At 36.6% G+C, this 19,776-nt stretch overlaps 1 protein-coding gene across 4 annotated transcripts in view; it reads right to left on the bottom strand.

Annotated features, from left to right (window-relative positions):
- The window catches only part of LOC101896206 (aminopeptidase N), a 270,904-nt gene that overhangs the window by 47,391 nt on the left and 203,737 nt on the right, over positions 1-19,776 (bottom strand). For 2 of the 4 annotated variants that reach the window (XM_059129603.1, XM_059129602.1), the window contains one exon: positions 14,775-15,173. The exons of the other annotated variants lie outside the window; for them this stretch is intronic. In XM_059129603.1, coding sequence (XP_058985586.1) covers positions 14,775-15,173 — 399 coding nt within the window. The remainder of the gene's footprint in view (positions 1-14,774; positions 15,174-19,776) is intronic. 4 annotated transcript variants of the gene reach the window in all.

Below are 19,776 nucleotides of genomic sequence, written 5' to 3' on the forward strand. Positions count from 1 at the left end.
GTTACCTTATGCTAAGCCACAAGTATCCAAATCTGAAGAGTCAATTCTTTGTTCTGTTCGTGCTTCGCCTGAATTGTATGCTAAACACGTGTGGGCACCTTACAGACAACGTGCCCACTACCACGAGAATGGCCAGGGCAAGCGGTCTGCGAGAGATTATAGAGAAGAGTACTTTCATCGTTAGGGATGACAATGAATGGTGGGATTTGAGTTGAGATTCTAGAAAAAAAAAAATCGAAAATCGGTGAGAAAATCTACGAAAGGACTTCTCTTTAAGAGAACATATAGTGATCTCCAGCGAGAAGAGCCATTGGCTGTCTATGAGAAGATCATTCTGAGAAAAAAAAATTATTTTTGTCTGTGAGAAGGTCTATCTTTATTTGTGAGAAATCTTAATCGTTATTGTCTTTCTTTATCTTGGGAGAAGAGGCATTGATCTTTTGGGAGACGACTCATCGATCTTCTGGAAGAAGTCCCTTCCATCTTCTGGAACAAGATGCATTAATCTTCTGTGACTGAAAGACGACGAAGATTCCGGGAGAAATCCATTTATCTTCTCCCAAAAAAACCGAAGACATTTATTGGGAGGATCAATCGACCTTCTGAGGGATAAATCCATTGATCTGCTGGGAGAGCTTGTATTGGTCTTCTGTGAGAAGATCCATTGACCTTATCACAAAAATATATTGACCTTTTGGGAGAAGATCTATCGATTTCCTGTTAGAAAATCCTCTACTCTTCTGGAATAAGATCCATTGATCTTCTGGAAGAAGATCTAATGATCCTCTGGACAAAGATCTATCGATTTTCAGGAAGAAACCCTTTTTGGAGAAGATCAATAAATATTCCGTTATAAAATCCTCTGAAATCTCCTCTGGAAGAAGATTTGAAGATTCTCTGGACAAAGATCCATCAGCCTTCTGGATGAAGATCTTTTGGGAGAAGATCAATAAATCTTTCTGGACGAAGATATCTTTGGGGAAGATCAATAAATCTTCCGTGAGAAAATGCCCTGCTCTTCTGAAGGAAGAAGATGGGACTAGGTCTAATGATCTCTTGAAAGAAGAGACATTGATCTTCTGTGGCAAAATCCTCTGTTCTTCCTCGAAAAGTTTCACCGATCTTCTGTGAGAAGATTCGTAGATCTTCTGAGGGAAGGACTATCGATCATCTTTGAGAAAATCTATTGACATTCTTTCAGAAGATCTATTAATGTTCTGGATGTTATCTGGTCTTCTAAGAGAATATTCTGAGAGATATTATGTAAAAAACTTCTCTGAACTTCTAGGAGAAAATCCATAAATAATCTGGGAGAATATTGAACCTCTGGGAAAAAATCATCGATCTTTTGAGAGAAGGACTATCGACTATCTGTGAGAAAATCCACGGATGAAGATTCATAGATCTTCTTGTAAAAAAATCGATTGATCTTCTCAGAGAAGATTCATCGTTCTTCTGTGAGAAGATACATCGATCTTCTTGGAGAAGAGCCACAGATCTTTTGAGAAACGATCCCTTGATTTTTTGACAGAAGATCCCTTGATGTTTTGACAGAAGATTGATCTTCTAAGTGAAGATCCATTGATCTTCTAGTAGGAGTTCCATCGATCATTTGGAAAAAGCTCCATCGACCTTCTGGAAGAAGATCCATTGAACTTCTTTAAGAACATCATTTCCATCCAGTAATCTTTTGAGAGAGGATCTCATGATCATCTAGAAAAAAATTTTCTGTTTTTCTGGGAGAAGATCTGTCGATTTTCGATGAAAGCATAATCTGGTATTAAGGGAGAATATCTATCAATTTTTGAGAGAAAATATATTCACATTCTTTGAGAATATCTACCGATCTTCTAGAAGAATGTTCATCGATCTTTGATGAGAAGGTCCATCGATCTTCTGAGAGAATATCTATCGATCTTCTAAGAAAAATTCAATTGATACGAACTTCTGTGTGAAGGACTATCGATCCTCTGTGGGGAAAAAAACTTTTAGAAGATTTACCCAGAATTAAGAGAAGATTCTCCGACTTTTGATGACAGGAATTCTTGATTTTCTGGGAGAAGGTCCGTTGATCTTTGGTTAGAAGAGCCTCTTATCTTCTGCGAGAAGATCAGTCGATCTCTGAGAGAAGGCATATTGGTATTATGTGAAAGGGACCTCTTATCTTCTGCAAGAAGATCAATCGATCTCTGAGAGAAGGCATATTGGTCTTTTATGAAAGGGTCTATTGATAATCTGTGAAAAATTCTATAGGTCTTTTGTGAGAAAAACTTGATACTTCTATAACTTACAGAAGAAGGCGAGATACCCTTTAATCTTCTGAGCAAACATTTTTCCAGGTCTCCTAGGAAAACAAAATACCGTGACATTATCTTGAAAAAAAAAACTATTACGTCCAACCCTGCATGACAAATTTGCCCTTTTTGCAAACATAAATGTTCCCCCTATCAAAATTCCCATTAAATCCTATTTCCATTTTTGCAACCCTATAATCTCTACCAAAAGCAAAGCGAACAATAAGTACATTTCCAAGTAAAGAGAAAAGGAATTGCTGCGTACAACATTTTCTGGCCATAATAGTAAAATTAAATCGCGCCGCACAAATCAAATGACTAATGGCCGTATAAACTATTCATTGGCTTGCGGTCTGATATAGCCAGGCTAATATCCATTGCCGTAGAGTTTAATGATCTTTCTTTCTTTCTATTATGCCATTACTTCTTTGCAAAGTGACACAGTTTTTTTTTGCCGGTAAATGGCAGATCTTTGACTTGCAAATAAGCCAACGAAATGTGGGTTTATGGCTTGGATGATTATTCTTGGATACGAATTTGGAAATTTAATGATGGCGACATTGGGGAGAGATAAGTGATTTTTACGGGATGTTTCGATTTTGGAAGTAGGGAATAAGAAATATTTCTATTTGAAAATGTTGTTAAGTCTTCAAGAAAAAATTTATCACAATTGCAAATTTTTCGTGGCTAATCTTAAATAGCTTCGGAAATGTTTCTGTTCTGTTTATTTAAAGAATTCAATGAATGCATGAAATAAATTTATCGAATTCATTAACAAAACATTGTAGACAATTTAATGGTGTTAATAAATTTTTACATTCACAGCGAATTGAAAGAAAAAAATTTACTTTTATTTTTAGTTTTCTCAGAAATACCAAAAATCAAACAGAATTTATTTTTAAAATCAAAAGTTCTGTAGCAAATGTGTTATACGAATGTAAAAACAACAACAATGAATTGCTACATATATTAACAACAACAAGACATAAAAACTTATTGAAATGCGGAAAATTTATAAACATTGAATAATTATTAAAAACATTGAAATGTAGGCAAACAAATGAAACAAAGATTGGAGGTACAGTGGACCCTTGGGTCTGAAGATTTCTATGGAAAAATATCAGAGTACAAGAATATTGTTTTTTTTTGAAAAAGTCAAATTAGCTTCTATAGAAATAAATTCTGGCATTTATCTGAATTTGTTATGGAAAAAATGTCAGACCACACTTTCTGAACATTTTTTCACGGAAGATCATGGGATCTGTTTCCAGAAAACCGATAGATCTTCTAACTAAATGTCATTCTCCCTGAAGATAATTGGATCTTATCCTGAAGATCGATAGATCTCCTCCATCAAGATCGATATATCTTCTCAAAGAATGTCAATTCATTTTCTTACAGCTATGCATTCTCACAGAAAATCTATGAATATTCTCAGACGAACTTCTCCCAGAAGATCAGAGGGTCAAATGGATCTTCTCGACGAAAATCATTCTCAAAGAATATCTATAGATTTTCTCAGAAGTGATCGATAATCCTTTCCACAGAAAATCGGTGGATTTTCTCCCATAAGATCAGAAGATTTTCTTCCAGGAGATCTTTTCCCAGAAGACCAATGGATTTTCTACCAGAAGAATGATAGATCTCCTACTAGACGATCGCCTGATACTTTCCCCGAAGACCGATGGATCTTCTTCCAAAAGAACGATACATCTTCACCCTGAAGATCGATATATCTACCCCATCAAGATGGATAGAACTTTTCAAAGAATGTCAATCAATTTTCTCACAGATGATCCATATGCGTTCTCACAGAAAATCGATGAATATTCTCAGGGGATTTTCTCATAGAAGATCAGAGGGTCAATGGATCCCCTCGACGAAGATCAGGCAAAAGATCAATATATCAGAAGACCGATGGATCTCCACTCAGAAGAACGATGGATCTCCACTCAGAAGAACGATGGATCTCCACCCAGAAGAACGATGGATCTCCTCCTAGACGATCGATCTCCTCCTACTCAGAGATAATCTATAGTCGTTCTCGCAGAAAATCGAAGGATATTCTCGGAGGATTTTCTTCCAGAAGACCAAAGGATCAATGGATCTTCTCGATGAAGATCAGGCGATATTTTTACAGAAGAGCAATAGATCTTCTCAAATAATGTCGATGGATTTTCTCACAAATTATCGATGGTCCTTCTCAGAGAAAGTCGGTGGAATTTCACCCAAAAGGTGAGATTTCTACTAGAAGATCGACGGATCTTCTACCAGACGATCGATTGATATTTTACGCGAAGACCGATAGATCTTCACCCTGAAGATCGATAGATCTTAAATAATGTCAATCCCAGTGACCGATGGATCTTCTCCCAAAAGAACGATAGATCTAGTCCCTGAAGATCGATGGATCTCCTCCTAGACGAACGATTGATATTTTCCCCGAAGATCGATGGATCTTCTCCCAGAAGAACGATAGATCTTCACCCTGAAGATCGATGGATCTTCTCAAAGTTCAATCGATTTTCTTACAGATGATCGATAGTCGTTCTCACAGCAAATAGATGGATATTCTCGGAGGAGAAATCCCAGAAGATTAGAGGATCAATGGGTCTTCTCGACGAACAGAATCGACCTACAGAAGAGCATTAGATCTGCTCAAAGAATGTCAATAGATTTTCCCACAATTGATCATTAGTCCTTCTCACAGAAAATCGATGAATTTTCTCCCGAAAGGAAAGTTTTCTCCTAGAAGATCGAAGAATCTTCTCCCACACGATCGATTGATATTTTCCACGAAGATCGATAGATCTTTACCCTGAAGATCGATAGATCTTCTCAAAGAATGTCAATCGATTTTCTTACAGATGGTCCCTCTCTCAGAATATTGATGGATTTTCACACAAAAAATCGATGGATCTTCTCAGAGGATTTTCTTCTAAAAGGTCAGTGGTTTTTCTCGAAGAAGATAAATGGATCTTCTCCCTAATCAGGTGATATTTTCTCAGTAGATCAATGGGTCTTCTTCCAGAAGATCGATTGATATTTTCTCAAAATATCGATGGATCTCCTCTCAGAAGATCGATTGATATTTTCTCAGATCAGAGGATCAGAGGAAGATCGATAAAAATTGGTGAATTTCTCCCACAAGATCAGAAGAATTTCTCCCAGAAGATCAATTGATCTTTTCACATAAGACAAAGGATTTTCTCCCAGGTGATCTTTGATATTTTCTCAGTTCAGTGGATCTCTCACATCTGAGGACTTTCTCACAGAAGATCAGGGGATATTCTCACTAGATATGAAGGGATCTTCTCACAGAATATCTATTCTCAGAAGAGCAGAGGATTTTCTCTCCAAAGTTAGAGATCCAATAGATTTTCTCGAAGATTATCGATAATCTCTCTCTCAGAAGATAGCTTGATCTTCTCTTAAATCTTCTCCCAAAGAATTTATGGCTTCTTACTGCCCCTAAGAAACTCAATAGTCCTTCTCTCAGAAGATCGATGGATCTTCACTCAAGTATTTTCCCAAACGATCGATGGATTCAAACTGTCCTGAGGAGACTCATTGGCATTCTAATCGAGGGCCCATCATCGTATCTTAGTAGATTTTCTCATAGAAGACCAATAAATGTTCTCGCAGATGATCGATAGTCCCTCTCTCAGGAGGTCGATGGATTTTCTCTCAAACCTTCTCCCAGAGGATCTATGGATTCTAACAGCCCTTAAGAAATTCGATAGTCTCTCCCTCAAAAGATCGATGGCTTTTCTCTCAAATCTTCTCCAAAGGATCGATGAACTCAAACTGGGCTTACGAGACTCAGCGAGGACCCATCATTGTATTTTCTAGTAACTTTATCTCGAATCCACTGTAGTCCGTTTTTTTCCCATTTTCGCATATCTTTAAGCAATTACTGTGTTCATACATACACATAGAAAAACATATGGTGGCATTTTTGTTTAGCTATGTTTTTATGTTCCGATTTTTTTGTATTTTTTTTCTTCAAATGCTAATAAGGACAATTGATTGCCTGGCTAACCTTGATCGCAAATAAATGAATATATACGGATATAATATCAATTTTTCGTTAATAGTTTTAACAAATGATTCAGTCCGTTGGGGGTATCTATTATTCACCTAAGTGAGAAATCTAGAAGGGAAGGCTAAAAAGTGAGAGAGGAACATATTTTTTTTTTATAATTTTAAAACAATTGAAATAAGGGAATAATATGCAAAGTGAGGGTTTTGAGGAGAGAACTGGTCTTGTATGTCAAATTCAACTGGTCCTCTCTGAAATTGTCTTTTATAAAAAACCAATAGAAAAGTTTGAAACTGCTGTCCACCGATCTCCTGAGATGTGGTTGATTGGAATTTTGAAATGAAGAATTTACCAATTATATATTTTTTTTGTTTTTAGTTGTCTTTGAAGTTTCAATGACATTTTTTTCAGAAAAATGTTTAATTGTTGAAAAATTGAAAATAATTCCAAATTGGTTTTCATCGAATTTATTTTCTCCTCAAGGCGATAAGGCTAAATATTACAAATCTATCAGTTTCCGTTTTCAAAAAATGGTTCTCTGGAGAGATAAAGATTGATATTTGAAGCTATCAAGAAAATTATGAGTTTTTTTTTCTACATTTATACTTTACACCACATACAGGGTGAGATGAAATAACTGCAACCAACTTCAGACTGCTGTCATTTCTAAACCATACGTCCGACAGCTGTTAAAATTATTCCAATGACAGCTCATTATATTGTTTACAAGCGTACAAAAGCATTTTGGTGAAAATTTTCCCGAAAAAAAGATATTCGATGGAATTCAAACGTGATGGTGTGATTTCTTTATATTTTGCTGGAGCATTTACAAGTGAATAAATCGTGGCCGAAAGTGGTGAACTGCCGAATTTGGTTTTCACCGATGAGAAAACATTCGTTGTCCAGCAGTTTGTAAACGAACAAAATGATCGTGTTTACTTGCCAAAGAGGTCAGCTGAAAATGTGCACCTTCGGTTGGCCACCAGAACTCCAGCGCCGGCCATGGCCCATTCACGCTTCGCCGAGAATGGGCCAAAATACCGCAGAGCAAAATTCGGTCTTCGTGTGACGGTTTCATTGGCTGTTTGAAGGATATAATTCGTGCCAAAGGTGACCAATTCGAATAAATCTACACTTATTGTAAAATTGATGCTATTTCCGACATTGTTTGCTTTCATTTAAATAAAGGATGTACAAATTATGGTGTTTGACTTTGTTGCAGTCATATTATCTCATAACAAAAATGGCTGGACGAAATGGGTTGCACCATCTCCAAAAGAATCTGGCCCACACTCTCAGAAAGGAGAACAAAGTCGCTACTGTCACTGTCGAAACCTGATCTAAAACTTGTGGTGTGTATCATCACAAGTCACTGTAAGGTGAGGGCAATGACCTCGAAATGGGACAGCGAAGACATCGACTACTGTAGGATCTGTCAAGATGAAGAAGAAATCGAGACAGTCGAACACTTGCTCTGCCACTGCCCTGCACTCATTAATGTGAGACACAGGCTGATGGGAGAACTAGTGTCACATGATCTGTCTTCTTTTTCTAACACTGACCCTATAGTAATCCTTCAATTGGCCAGAAGATTCAAGTGGCTAAAGACGACACGGCAATTTTCTCAGCTGTAGATCACACTTTATAACTTTATCTCCTATCTTCACCCCTTCTATCAACAACTCCTTCCTTTTTCTTAATATTCTTCTAGGATGAACACAATGGACCTATAGGTCTCCGAGTGAAGCGGTTGCATATGGTTACTGGGCATCCTTTAACCTAACCTAACTCACCCTGTATGTACTATTGGCCTAAATTGAATAGATTTTTTCGTAATCAACATTTGATGAAACTCATAAAACTCTATGTCAATTTAGCGATGTCCCTCCATCTGTCTGCCCGTCTGTGGAAATCACTCTAGTTTCCGAACGAAATAAAATAGGTTGATAAAATTTTATTCAAATGTATAATATGTCTGCAAGAATTTTGGTATTGAAAATGGGCCATGTAGGTCCACGTTTTGGTATAGACCCCATATAATGGTACCTCCCTATTTTCCGAATTTTGGTGATGTCATTTAACATTATTCACCGAAAATGTTTAAAATTTGATATTTGAAGTTCGTAATGAATACTACAACATATGTCGGTGCAGGTTCACGTCCTCATATAACCGTACCTCCCGATATTCGGTATTTTGGTGATTTTAGCGACATTATTTCAAATGTTTCAAATTTGGTATTTGAAGTTCGTAATGGATACTACAACTTATGACAGAAATTGTCTGTGAAGGTCCACCCCTTCGCATAGCCCCATATAATAGTACCTCCTAATATTCGGTATTTTGATGATTTTAGGTAAATTTTTCACCGATTTTTTTTCCAAGTTTCGCATTTGAATTTTGAAATGGCTTATGACAAAAGTTGCCTATTAAGGTTCACGTCGTCGTAACAGATTTAACGTATTTTATTTTATTTTATTGAAAATTGCCAAATTCGTTCCAAATGGTGGAGAGCTTTTTTACTTGATTAATATAAATCTTATCGAAGTCATATCGAGCACTGTACAGCAATGTTGTTTGGTTCATAGTTGGTTTGATTTACTTCACATAAATTCCCAATATAAACTTTTTTGTTACCTGAGCTCTACTAAATACGCATAGTGGTGTAGGGTATTATATAGACGGCCCCACCCGACTTTTTACCTTTCCTTACTGTATTTTTTAATAAATTCTACCCCGTTTTTTTTCGAGTTGATGCATGAAAGTCGCATAAAATTTCGTTGTAGATGGAAAGTGTCAAAAGAAGATATATTCTACACCAAATTTCATTATAAGTATCAGAATAAACTATATGCCATATAATAGTTTTTAAGAAAACTGCATTCGGAATTAATATTTTTACTAGAGCACAAATTTTTTCGTAACTTCCATTTACCTCAAAACCTACTATTTTACTTTTTCTTGAATTAAAACATCAAAATTCCGAATTTCTCTATCTTCATAATCGATATCAATGAAATCGAATATAAATCATATTAATTTTTCGATTTAAGTGGGCGTTTATATTCACAAATCCAATACATTTTCCATATGCCACAATCATCAGCACCATCCCATTGTTGATCCCACTCCAAAAAAAAAAAAAAAACGGTAAACACATAATCAAGTCACTCAACTAAACGAATATTTAATACAAATCTAAACACCATAGGGATTCCTTTCAAAATCCCAAAAATGCATTCAAAATTCAAATACATAATTCAAATGCAGCAGTAGCAGCAAAAAGCTTTCAACAGCTTAGCTGCTACCGCAAAGAGATTGCATGGCATGCCAGCATAAAAGCTACAGGTGGTGACATCAATTTTGTCGAATACAAAAACGAAAAACCGAAGGTGAGGAAAACCGCACAACAAATTTGAAAAACCACAACATATTTTCGAAACAGTGAATCTTTTTTTTGTTTAGATTTAAATTGTTTACATGTGTATGCATTTATTTATGTGATGCGGTATGATGCCTCATTTGTTAATAATGAAAATTAGTTGGAAATATCTTTTTTTTAGTTTTGGAGAATAAAAAATTTAATATTTTTGAGGGGAGAGTTTGGCGGCAAAACTTCAAAAAAAAAAAAAATAAAATAAAATAAAAACTTAAAGGAATAATGGCTGTGTGTTGAGTTCATGAAGTCACTATTCTACATAACCTCATTAGCATACACGCAGCACACTCATCTATATTGTCATGATCAAAATACAATTTTGTACCTGTTCCTATTAATTACACGGTGCAACAAAAAATAACCCCAGTAGATTATGAAAATTGATGTAAAAATGGAAGACACGTGTATCGACGTTTTTGGAGAGTAAATCGCAAAGTAATGTAAATAGTGGAGGGCAATTTCGCCCCTCTTACATTATTCGAGGATAAAGATGCCTTAGAATCCTTATATTATAAACAACTGTTAATTACACTGTGTAACAAAAAAAAAAAAAAAAAACAGTAAGGAAAAGTTAAAAGTCGGGAGGGCCGACTATATGATACCCTACACCACTATGGATAATTGGTAGAGCTCACGTAACAAAATAATTTATTTCGAGTAGATTACTGGCTTTAGAGCAGTTATAGTTTGCTTTAGAGTGCATGATATCACTTGGAGAAGGATTATACTAAGAAAAAGTAAAACAGTATCAGTCGGTTTTGCCGACAGATGTATACCACCAGCCTTGAGTTATGAACGTGACACATTTGGACTATATCGACTACTTCTTGTATATAATATGTGCACATTTTCGGGAAATGGAAATATGCGTCAGGTAACAAATATAGCGGACCGAAGTATTCCATTTTCATACTTCAAATAATACAGATAAAATATATTGGTATGTACAAAATTTGAACTTTATGCGAAATCATAAATTCCGATAAATTACATATTTATATCAGAACACTGGTTAAGAGAAATATTTAGATATAGCAACGAATCGCCGACTTGTTTCGCAAGTTATGACAGTTATAAGTTGGCAGATGTATATCATGTCCACAACAGATCTTGTTTAGAAATAATGTCTGCATGTGGGAAGATGGATGGGTGCATTTGGATGCTTTGAGGTGATGGATGGATGCATTTGGATGCTTTTTCGAATTCCTTAAGCGTTTTGTTCTTAAAAATTTTGAACCCTATGTGGGGAGGTACCAGAAAATATGGTCCGATCTCTACCATCTTTATAACAGATTTTGTGTTGATGAAAATATTGAGAAGCTGCAAGTGAATAGAATCGGATGTTAATTTTGCGTTTCACGAGCTTCATGGATACTCAAGATTTTGACCCTTTGTGGGGGAGGTACCAAAAGGAGTGGACCGATATATCCCACCTTCACACCAGATCTTGAGTTAGTAGAAATAATGGGACGTGTGTAATATGAAGAGAACCGGGTGTTTATTTCGGATTCTTTGCTCGTTTTGATTATTCAAAACTTAGGTTCTTTGTGTGGGAGGTACCAAAACGAATGGTCCGATCTCTACCATCTTTATGAAAGATCTTGCGTTTATGAAAATATTGAGAATGCCAAGTCTGAACGGAATCGGATGTTAATTTAGTGTTTTAAGAGCTTGATGGATATACAAAATTTCGACCTTTTGTGGGGGAGGTACTTGATGGAGTCGACCGATATTATCCATTTTTGCACCCGACCTAGAACTGAGGTAAATATCAGGATTATCGATTCTCTATTTGTGCAGATTTTTTTTTCTGAAAATCTCAATCATTTGTGTGGGAGGTACCAGAAGCAGTGGCTCGATATATTCCATCTTAATACCAGACCTTGGGTTAATATAAATATTGGGATGTGTGGAGTTTGAAGACAATCGGACTCTTACATCACATTTTATGAGAGTTGTAATTATTTAAAATTTTGACCCTTTGTGGGGGAGGTACCAGAAGGAGTGGACCGATATTATTCATTTTCACACCTGACCTAGCACTGACGCAAATATTAAGATTTGCAAAATTGGAGCAAAATCGGATTATCGTGTCTCTTTCTGTGCAGAAAATATTTTTTTGAAAATTTCGACCTTTTGTGGGAGAGGTACCAGAAGGAGTGGGCCGATATTGCCCATCCCCGAACTCGATCAAAGTTTGACAAAAATATTACGATGTACCAAGTTTGGACCAAATCGGATACTCCCTTCGAGAGTTATCGTGCGCACCAGCCAGCCAGACAGACAGACGGACGGACGGACGGACATCGCTAGATCGACTCAAAATGTTCTGAAACGGATTTGGTCCAAAGAGACCTAGGGTTTAAAACCGTTATTTCGACTAGGCACGTTTTGACCGTATCAAATGATATATACCCTCTGTAGCCATATGGCTGAGGGTATAAAAATATCCGAGCCGAGTTCGACACAATGGAAACTTACGTCCCGAAATTCATTTCATTTGGGCTGATATTACCCATTATATGCACAATAAACCTGAAATCGTAAGGATATATATCTGAGCTACAGGGTGAGATGAAAAAACAGCAACCAACCTCAGACTGATGTCATTTCTAAGCCACTCGTCCGACAGATGTTAAAATTATTCAAATGACAGTTCATTATATTGTTTACAAACGTACAAAAGCATTTTGGTAAGAATTTTCCAGAAAAAAAAAGTTATTCGTGATGGAATTCAAGCGTGATAGTGTGATTTCTTTATATTTGGCTGGAAAACGACAAGTGGCTATCGTTAGAGTACTCCAGCATTTAAATGTGAATAAATCTGTTGTGTCTCGTACCATCGCTCGTTACCGAGATACTGGTAGCGTAGCCCGACGTCGAGGAAGTGGGCGAAAGAAAACAGCAACATCAGCGTCACAGTGGCCGAAAAATGGCTCGTGAGCTAAACATATCGCAATATTCTATTCGGCAAATATTAAAAAATTAGCTCGGGGTAAAGCCATTGAAATTCCAAAAAGTGTAAAAACTTACACCGCAACGGAAAGAAAATAGACTCAAAGGAGCTAAAGAGTTGTTTCGCTTGGCCGAAAGTGGCGAACTGCCGAATTTGGTGTTTTCCGATAAAAAAAACATTCATTGTCCAGCAGTTTGTAAAAAAACAAAATGATCGTGTGATCGACGCTTGCCAAAGAGGTCAAGTAAAAATATGCACCTTCGTTTGGCTACCAGAACTCCAGCACCGGCCATGGTGATGGTGTGGGCCGTCATAACAGCCGATGGTCGCTCTCCGCTCGTATTAATCGACCGTGGCATCAGAATAAATGCCGAATATTATCGCGAAAATATTCTGGAGGTTGTATTAAAGCCTTGGGCACGCAAACATTTTGGCCGCAGACCTTGGACATTCCAACAGGACTCAGCACCATCGCATTCAGCACGCGCCACCCAAGAATGGTTACAAAATGAGGTTCCTCGCTTTATTTCCAGCGCACAATGGCCATCAAAATCTCCGGATACCAATCCGTTGGACTATTGTGTCTGGAGTATTTTGGAAAGCAAGGTTGCCACTATTTTGGAAAGTAAGGTTGCCTCCACCATAGTATGGAGGGTATATTAAGTTAGTCATTCCGTTTGTAACACCTCTAAATATACATTTTATACCCCACAAATTGTATGTCGATTTAGCCGTCCGTCCGTCTGTCAGTAGAAATCACTCTAGCTTCCGAACGAAGTGAAGTAGGTTAATTAAATTTTACTCAAATGTATATTATGTCTGCAGGTCTTTTGGTATTGAAAATGGACCATGTATGTTCACGTTTTGGTATAGCCCCTATACCTCCCTATTTTCGGTATTTTGGTGATTTAGCCGACATTATTCACCGGAAATGTTTTAAATTTGGTATTTGAAGTTCGTAATGTGTACTACAGCCTAAGACAGAAAATTGTTTATGCAGGTCTACGTCTTTGTATGGCTCCGATATAACGGTACCTCCCTATATTCGGCATTTTGGTAATTTAGGCGACATTATTCACCGGAATTGTTTCAAATTTGATATTTGAAATTCGTAATGGATACTATAGGCTATGACAGAAAATTGTCTGTGCAGGTCCACCTCTTCGTAAAGCCTCCATATAACGGTACCTCCCGATATTCCGTATTTTGATGACATTAGCTACATTATTCACCGGTTTTTTTTAGGTTTTGTATTTGAATATTGTAATGGTTTATGACAAAAGTTGCCTATGCAGGTCCTCGTCGTCGTATAGACCCTAATATAATGGCTAAATTTGGTATTTTTAAGATTTTAACAGAATTTTAACGGATTTTATTTTTTTTTTGATAATTGCCAAATTTGTCCCAAATGGTGGAGGGTATTCAAAGTCCGGCCCGGTTGAATTTACAGATTTTTTACTTGCTAAACGTTTTCTTTATCTCATTAAAACTTTTAATTTAAAAGTTCGGTCCGGTCGAACTTAACTCGTTATTTTTCTCTTTAGAACACATATTTTCCTAGAAATAATTAAAAAAAAAAAACATTTATTTAACACAAATACAACAAAAATCTGCTAATTAAAAATAAAACACTCCCAATGAATTGTAACAAAGTGCCGACTTGAATAAGGTGCTTGTATGACAATGGTGATTATGATCAAATAGAAGTGAGAAATTCCCAATCACATTCTCAACTACAAATATGGGAAATTTCAATTTCCAAAACAAAATAAAAAATCTAAAATCCATGTGGGTTGATTAAATTTTGAATGGTAGCGATTATAGGTTTAGATTAGCCACTACTCTACTGGTTACAAAAAAAAAAAAATCTCAACACACACACACATTACTATCCAACAAATCATAACTCATTTACATAAGTAATTCGAAATAAAAAAAATCAAACACAATCAAGCTAATCTACTTCAAACCAAATTGGGAGAAATTTCAATTCCAAATTAAAAAAAAAAAATAATTTAGGCCTCAATAACGCTCTACACCTACCCATAAACTCCTCCTTGGGGTAATATTCAAAATAGAATCTTTGTTTGAATTTTCTCAAGTCACGCCAATCAATGTTGCGAAACAGCTGTCGGGCTCCCTCCGAGGTTGTCAGCCAGGTGGGTCGTTTCGTGTTTTTCGAATCTAACGGTTTTGTGGTGCTAGCATAGGGCAGTGTCAGATCCAGATCATCGTCATCATCGGGACTTAGTGAAAGCTTTATGGGTGACGAGGTGTCACTGGCCGGCAGCAGGGGTGAGGGGTGGCGTGTGTCATGTTGCTGCTGATGATGATGATGATGGTGGTGGTGGTCGTGATGATGATCAAGATCATGATGATGGTGATTATGATGCATTGCTGCAGCGGATGATGACGACGGATTGCAATTGATTGGAATGCGTGCTGCGTGAAGAGGAAATAAGACAAGAAAAAGACAAAAAGAATGGTATTGTTTGTTGTTATGCCAGGCGTTATACTAATTTTGTTTTGTTATTGTTGTTATTCATGGATTAGTTACAGATTATTGACAATTTAGGGCGAAAAATTTGTTATCAGGATTTCTTTTTTTAATTTGCGGTGCAGTTAGCAAGAGATGAGGAATGGATGATATTAGCAATACGTTTTTTTGTAGTAAATTAGTTTTTGGAATAAAATATGTTTATATTGTTATATGATAATATATTTATTTATATTCGAATTATGGGTTTAGATTTAAAAATGATTTATTTTAAATATTTATAATAAATGTTACAACATGTATTTCCAGCGGCATCAATTAGGATAATATTAAGGTTACCTATACCCTAACCATTATATCTCAAATTGTCTTATAATAAATATACATAGACTGAAAACCACAACCATTTATACTTGACCGACCCAAGAAGGATTTTGTAATCTAAGAAGATCCAGCCATTTTTTTTTATAAAAATTCAAGTGACATTCTCATGGAAAATCGGGAGATATTCCCACAGAAATCAGGTAATCTTCTCACAGAAAATCATATGATTTATTTATAAAAGATCAAGGGATTTTCTCACAGAAGATCAGGCGATCTTCTCACAAAAGATCAGGAGATCTTCTCATAGTAGATCAGGTGATCTCCTCATAGAAGATAGAGTGATCTTCTCTTAAAGATCCGGTGATCTTCTATTACAGAAGATCAAGTGATCTTCTCTCACAGAAGATCAACTAATCTTCTCTCATACAAGATCAAGTGTTCTTCTCCCAGAAGATCAGGAGATGATCAGGCGATCTTATAGAAGATCAGGCGATCTTCTCTTAGAAGATCAGGTGATCTTCTCATAGAAGATCAGGTGATCTTCTCATAGAAGATCAGGTGATCTTCTCATAGATGATCAGGTGATCTTCTCATAGAAGATCAGGTGATCTTCTCATAGAAGATCAGGTGATCTTCTCATAGAAGATGAGGTGATCTTCTCATAGAATACGAGGTGATATTCTCATAGAATACGAAGTAATCTTCTCTTAGATGATCAGGTGATCTTTTAATAGAAGATAATGTGATCTTCTCTAATAGAAGATCAGGTCATCTTCTCAAAAAGATCAGGTAATCTTTTCATAGAAGATAAGGTGATCTTCCCCTAGAAGATCAGGCGATATACTCATAGAAGATCAGGTGATCTTCCCCTAGAAGATCAGGCGATATACTCATAGAAGATCAGACGATCTTCTCATAGAAGACCAGGTGATCTTCTCATGGAAGATCAGGTGATCTTCTCATAGAAGTTCAAGTGATCTTCTCATAGAAGGTCAAGTGATCTTCTCATGGAAGATCAAGTGATCTTCTCTCATAGAAGATCAAGTGATCTTCTCTCATAGAAGATCAAGTGATCTTCTCTCATAGAAGATCAGATGATCTTCTCATAGGAGATCAGATGATCTTCTCATAGAAGATCTTCTCATAGAAGATCAAGTAATCTTCTCATAGAAGATCACGTGATCTTCTCATAGAAGATCAAGTAATCCTCTCTCGTAGAAGATCAAGTGATCTTCTCTCATAGAAGGTGAAGTGATCTTCTCTCATAGAATATCAAGTGATCTTCTCTCATAGAAGATCAAGTGATCTTCTCTAATAAAATATCAGGTGATCTTCTCACAAAGATCAGGTGATCTTTCAATAGAAGATAAAGTGATCTTCCCCTAGAAGATCAGGCAATATACTCATAGAAGATCAGGTGATCTCCTCATATATGATAAGGTGATCTTCTTCTTATAGTAGATCTTCTCATAGAAGATCAATATTTTTTAAAAAAGATCAAATAGAAAATCAAGTGATCTTCTCTCAGAAGATCTAGTAGGTTTTTCTCCCAGAAAACCAAGTGATCTTCCTATAGAAGATCAGGTTACCTTCTCATAGAAGATCATGTGAGATCAACCTTCTATGAAGGTTAAATGATCCTCTCATAGAAGATCAGGTGATCTTCTCATAGAAGATCGGGTGATCTTCCAATACAAGATCAAGTGATCTTCTCATAGAAGATCAGGTGATCTTCTCATAGAGGATCAGGTAATCTTCTCATAGAAGATCAGGTAATCTTCTCACAGAAGATCAGTTGATCTTCTCATAGAAGGTAGTCTTCTTACAAAAGATCAGCCGGTCTTAGGCCAGAAGATCTAATGATCTTTTCCCAGAAGATCAAGTGATCTTTTCACAGAAAAAAAGTGATCTTCTCGCAGAAGATCAGGTGATCTCATAGAAGATCAGGTGATCTTCTCATAGAAGATCAGTGATCTTCTCATAGAAGATCAGTGATCTTCTCATAGAAGATCAGATAATCCTCTCCAAGAAGATTAGGTGATCTTCTCATAGAAGATCAGGTGGTCTTCTCATAGAAGATCAGGTGGTCTTCTCATAGAAGATCAGGTGATCTTCTCATAGAAGATCAGGGGATCTTCTCATAGAAGATCGTGTGATCTTTTCACAGAAGATCAAGGGATCTTCTCACAGAAGATCAGGTGATCATAAAAAATCAATTGATTTTCTATTGGAAAATCTATGGATTTTCTTTTAGAAAATTGAATATCAAGACGTATTCTCATAGAATTAGTATAGCAATGTAGGTTATGCAATCGTTGACCTTTTCTCACTACTTTTTGTTCTTCCATACGACACATCATCATTACAAAAAAAAAAAATAATAAAAAAAAAACTATAAAATCTTTCTATTATTCAGCCGCATATCGATCAATCGAACAATAGCTGATTTCATCGGATCATTCACGCCAATTTGCCAATGACAATTAAATAGTTTGTCTAAAAATTAATTAGCCATACCACAATTTGTCGATAGGCAAAAAAAAATTGAGAAAATTGAATATCAGCTGAAATTAAAACTCGATCACAATTAAAAGCTGGCCATTGTCGAAACAATGAATGTGTGGTATGGTCTTGGTTAGTAAACAAATGCCAATGGCCATTAGTGGCGCTCTCCAGCATCTTTGTATCTCATCTGGGGGTCCATAAACGACGAATGCAATGCAAACACATTTTCCGATATTGCCTCATGTCAATCAAAGTGATATTCACAAAAACCGAACAAAAAAATAAATACATATACAGCAGCTACAATAAAATCCATGAAAGCCCATTCGGCATTAAGAGCGATGAGCCCCCAACAAAAACTAATTGTAATTTATGCAAATATCATCAGCCGGGCGATATAATGCAAATGTGAGCGTCAAAACATTAAAGAAAAAAATGGAAAAATTGCACTAGTTTTAGAAGTCGACTGTTTCACACCCTATCTGAATGGCAGTGGGAGTAGATGAGGATTCAGATATATGCTAAGATATAATGGTGGTCTCGTATCGTAAAAATTTGAAAATACCACCCAGGACTTTAAATGCTGACTACTAAGAAACTATTTGCATCTACTCAGGATTCCATGGCTTTGCTTAATTCAACAAAGTACTGATCCTAAGGTCGATGGTGTTTCCCATTTATTACATGGTGAGATAATAAAAAAACTGCAACAAAGTAAAACGCCATAATTTTTACATTTGTTTTTAAATTTTATTGAATGAAAGCAAAAAATGTCTTAAATAGCATTAAATTTTAGAATAAGTTTAGATTTGTTCGAATTGGTCACCTTTGGCACGAATTATGGCCTTCAAACGGCCAATGAAACCGTCACACGCTGCCCGAATGTTGCTCTGCGGTATTTTGTCCCATTCCCGGCGAAGCGCTTGCTTGAGGTGATCGACACTTTGGTATTTTTTAGTGCCAACCTTACTTTCCAAAATTCTCCAGACACAGTAGTCCAACGGATTGGTATCCGGAGATTTTGGTAGCCATTGTGCGCTGGAAATGAAGCGAGGAACCTCATTTTGTAGTTTTGTTGTGAGTCCTGTTGGAATGTCCAAGGTCTGCGGTCAAAATGTTTGCGTGCCCAAGGCTTTAATACACCCTCCAGAATATTTTCGCGATAATATTCGGCATTTATGCTGATGGTCGATTAATACGAGCGAAAAGCGACCATCGGCTGTTATAACGGCCTACACCATCACCATGGCTGGCGCTTGAGTTCTGGTGGCCAACCGAAGGTGCACATTTTCATCTGACCTCTTTGGCAAGTAAACACGATCATTTTGTTTGTTTACAAACTGCTGGACAACGAATGTTTTCTCATCGGAGAAACCCAAATTCGACAGTTCATCACTTTCGGCCAAGCGAAGCAACTCTTTAGCTCTTTTGAGTCTATTTTCTTTCTGTTGCGGTGTAAGTTCTTGCACTTTTTGGAATTTCAATGGCCCCGAGCTCATTTTTCAATATTTGCCGAATGGAATATTGTGATATGTTCAGCTCACGAGCCATTAGCCATTTTTCGGCCATTACGACGCGGGTTTCGACCAAGTCGCTTATTTACTTTTCGAACCATTTCTGCTGATGTTGTTGTTTTCTTTCTCCACTTCCTTGACGTCTACCGGCCACGCTACCAGTATCACGGTAACGAGCGATGGTACGAGACACAAAAGATTTATT

Source organism: Musca domestica, unplaced genomic scaffold, assembly GCF_030504385.1.
Source record: "Musca domestica strain aabys unplaced genomic scaffold, Musca_domestica.polishedcontigs.V.1.1 63, whole genome shotgun sequence".
In the NCBI taxonomy this organism is placed as follows: Eukaryota; Metazoa; Arthropoda; class Insecta; order Diptera; family Muscidae; genus Musca; species Musca domestica.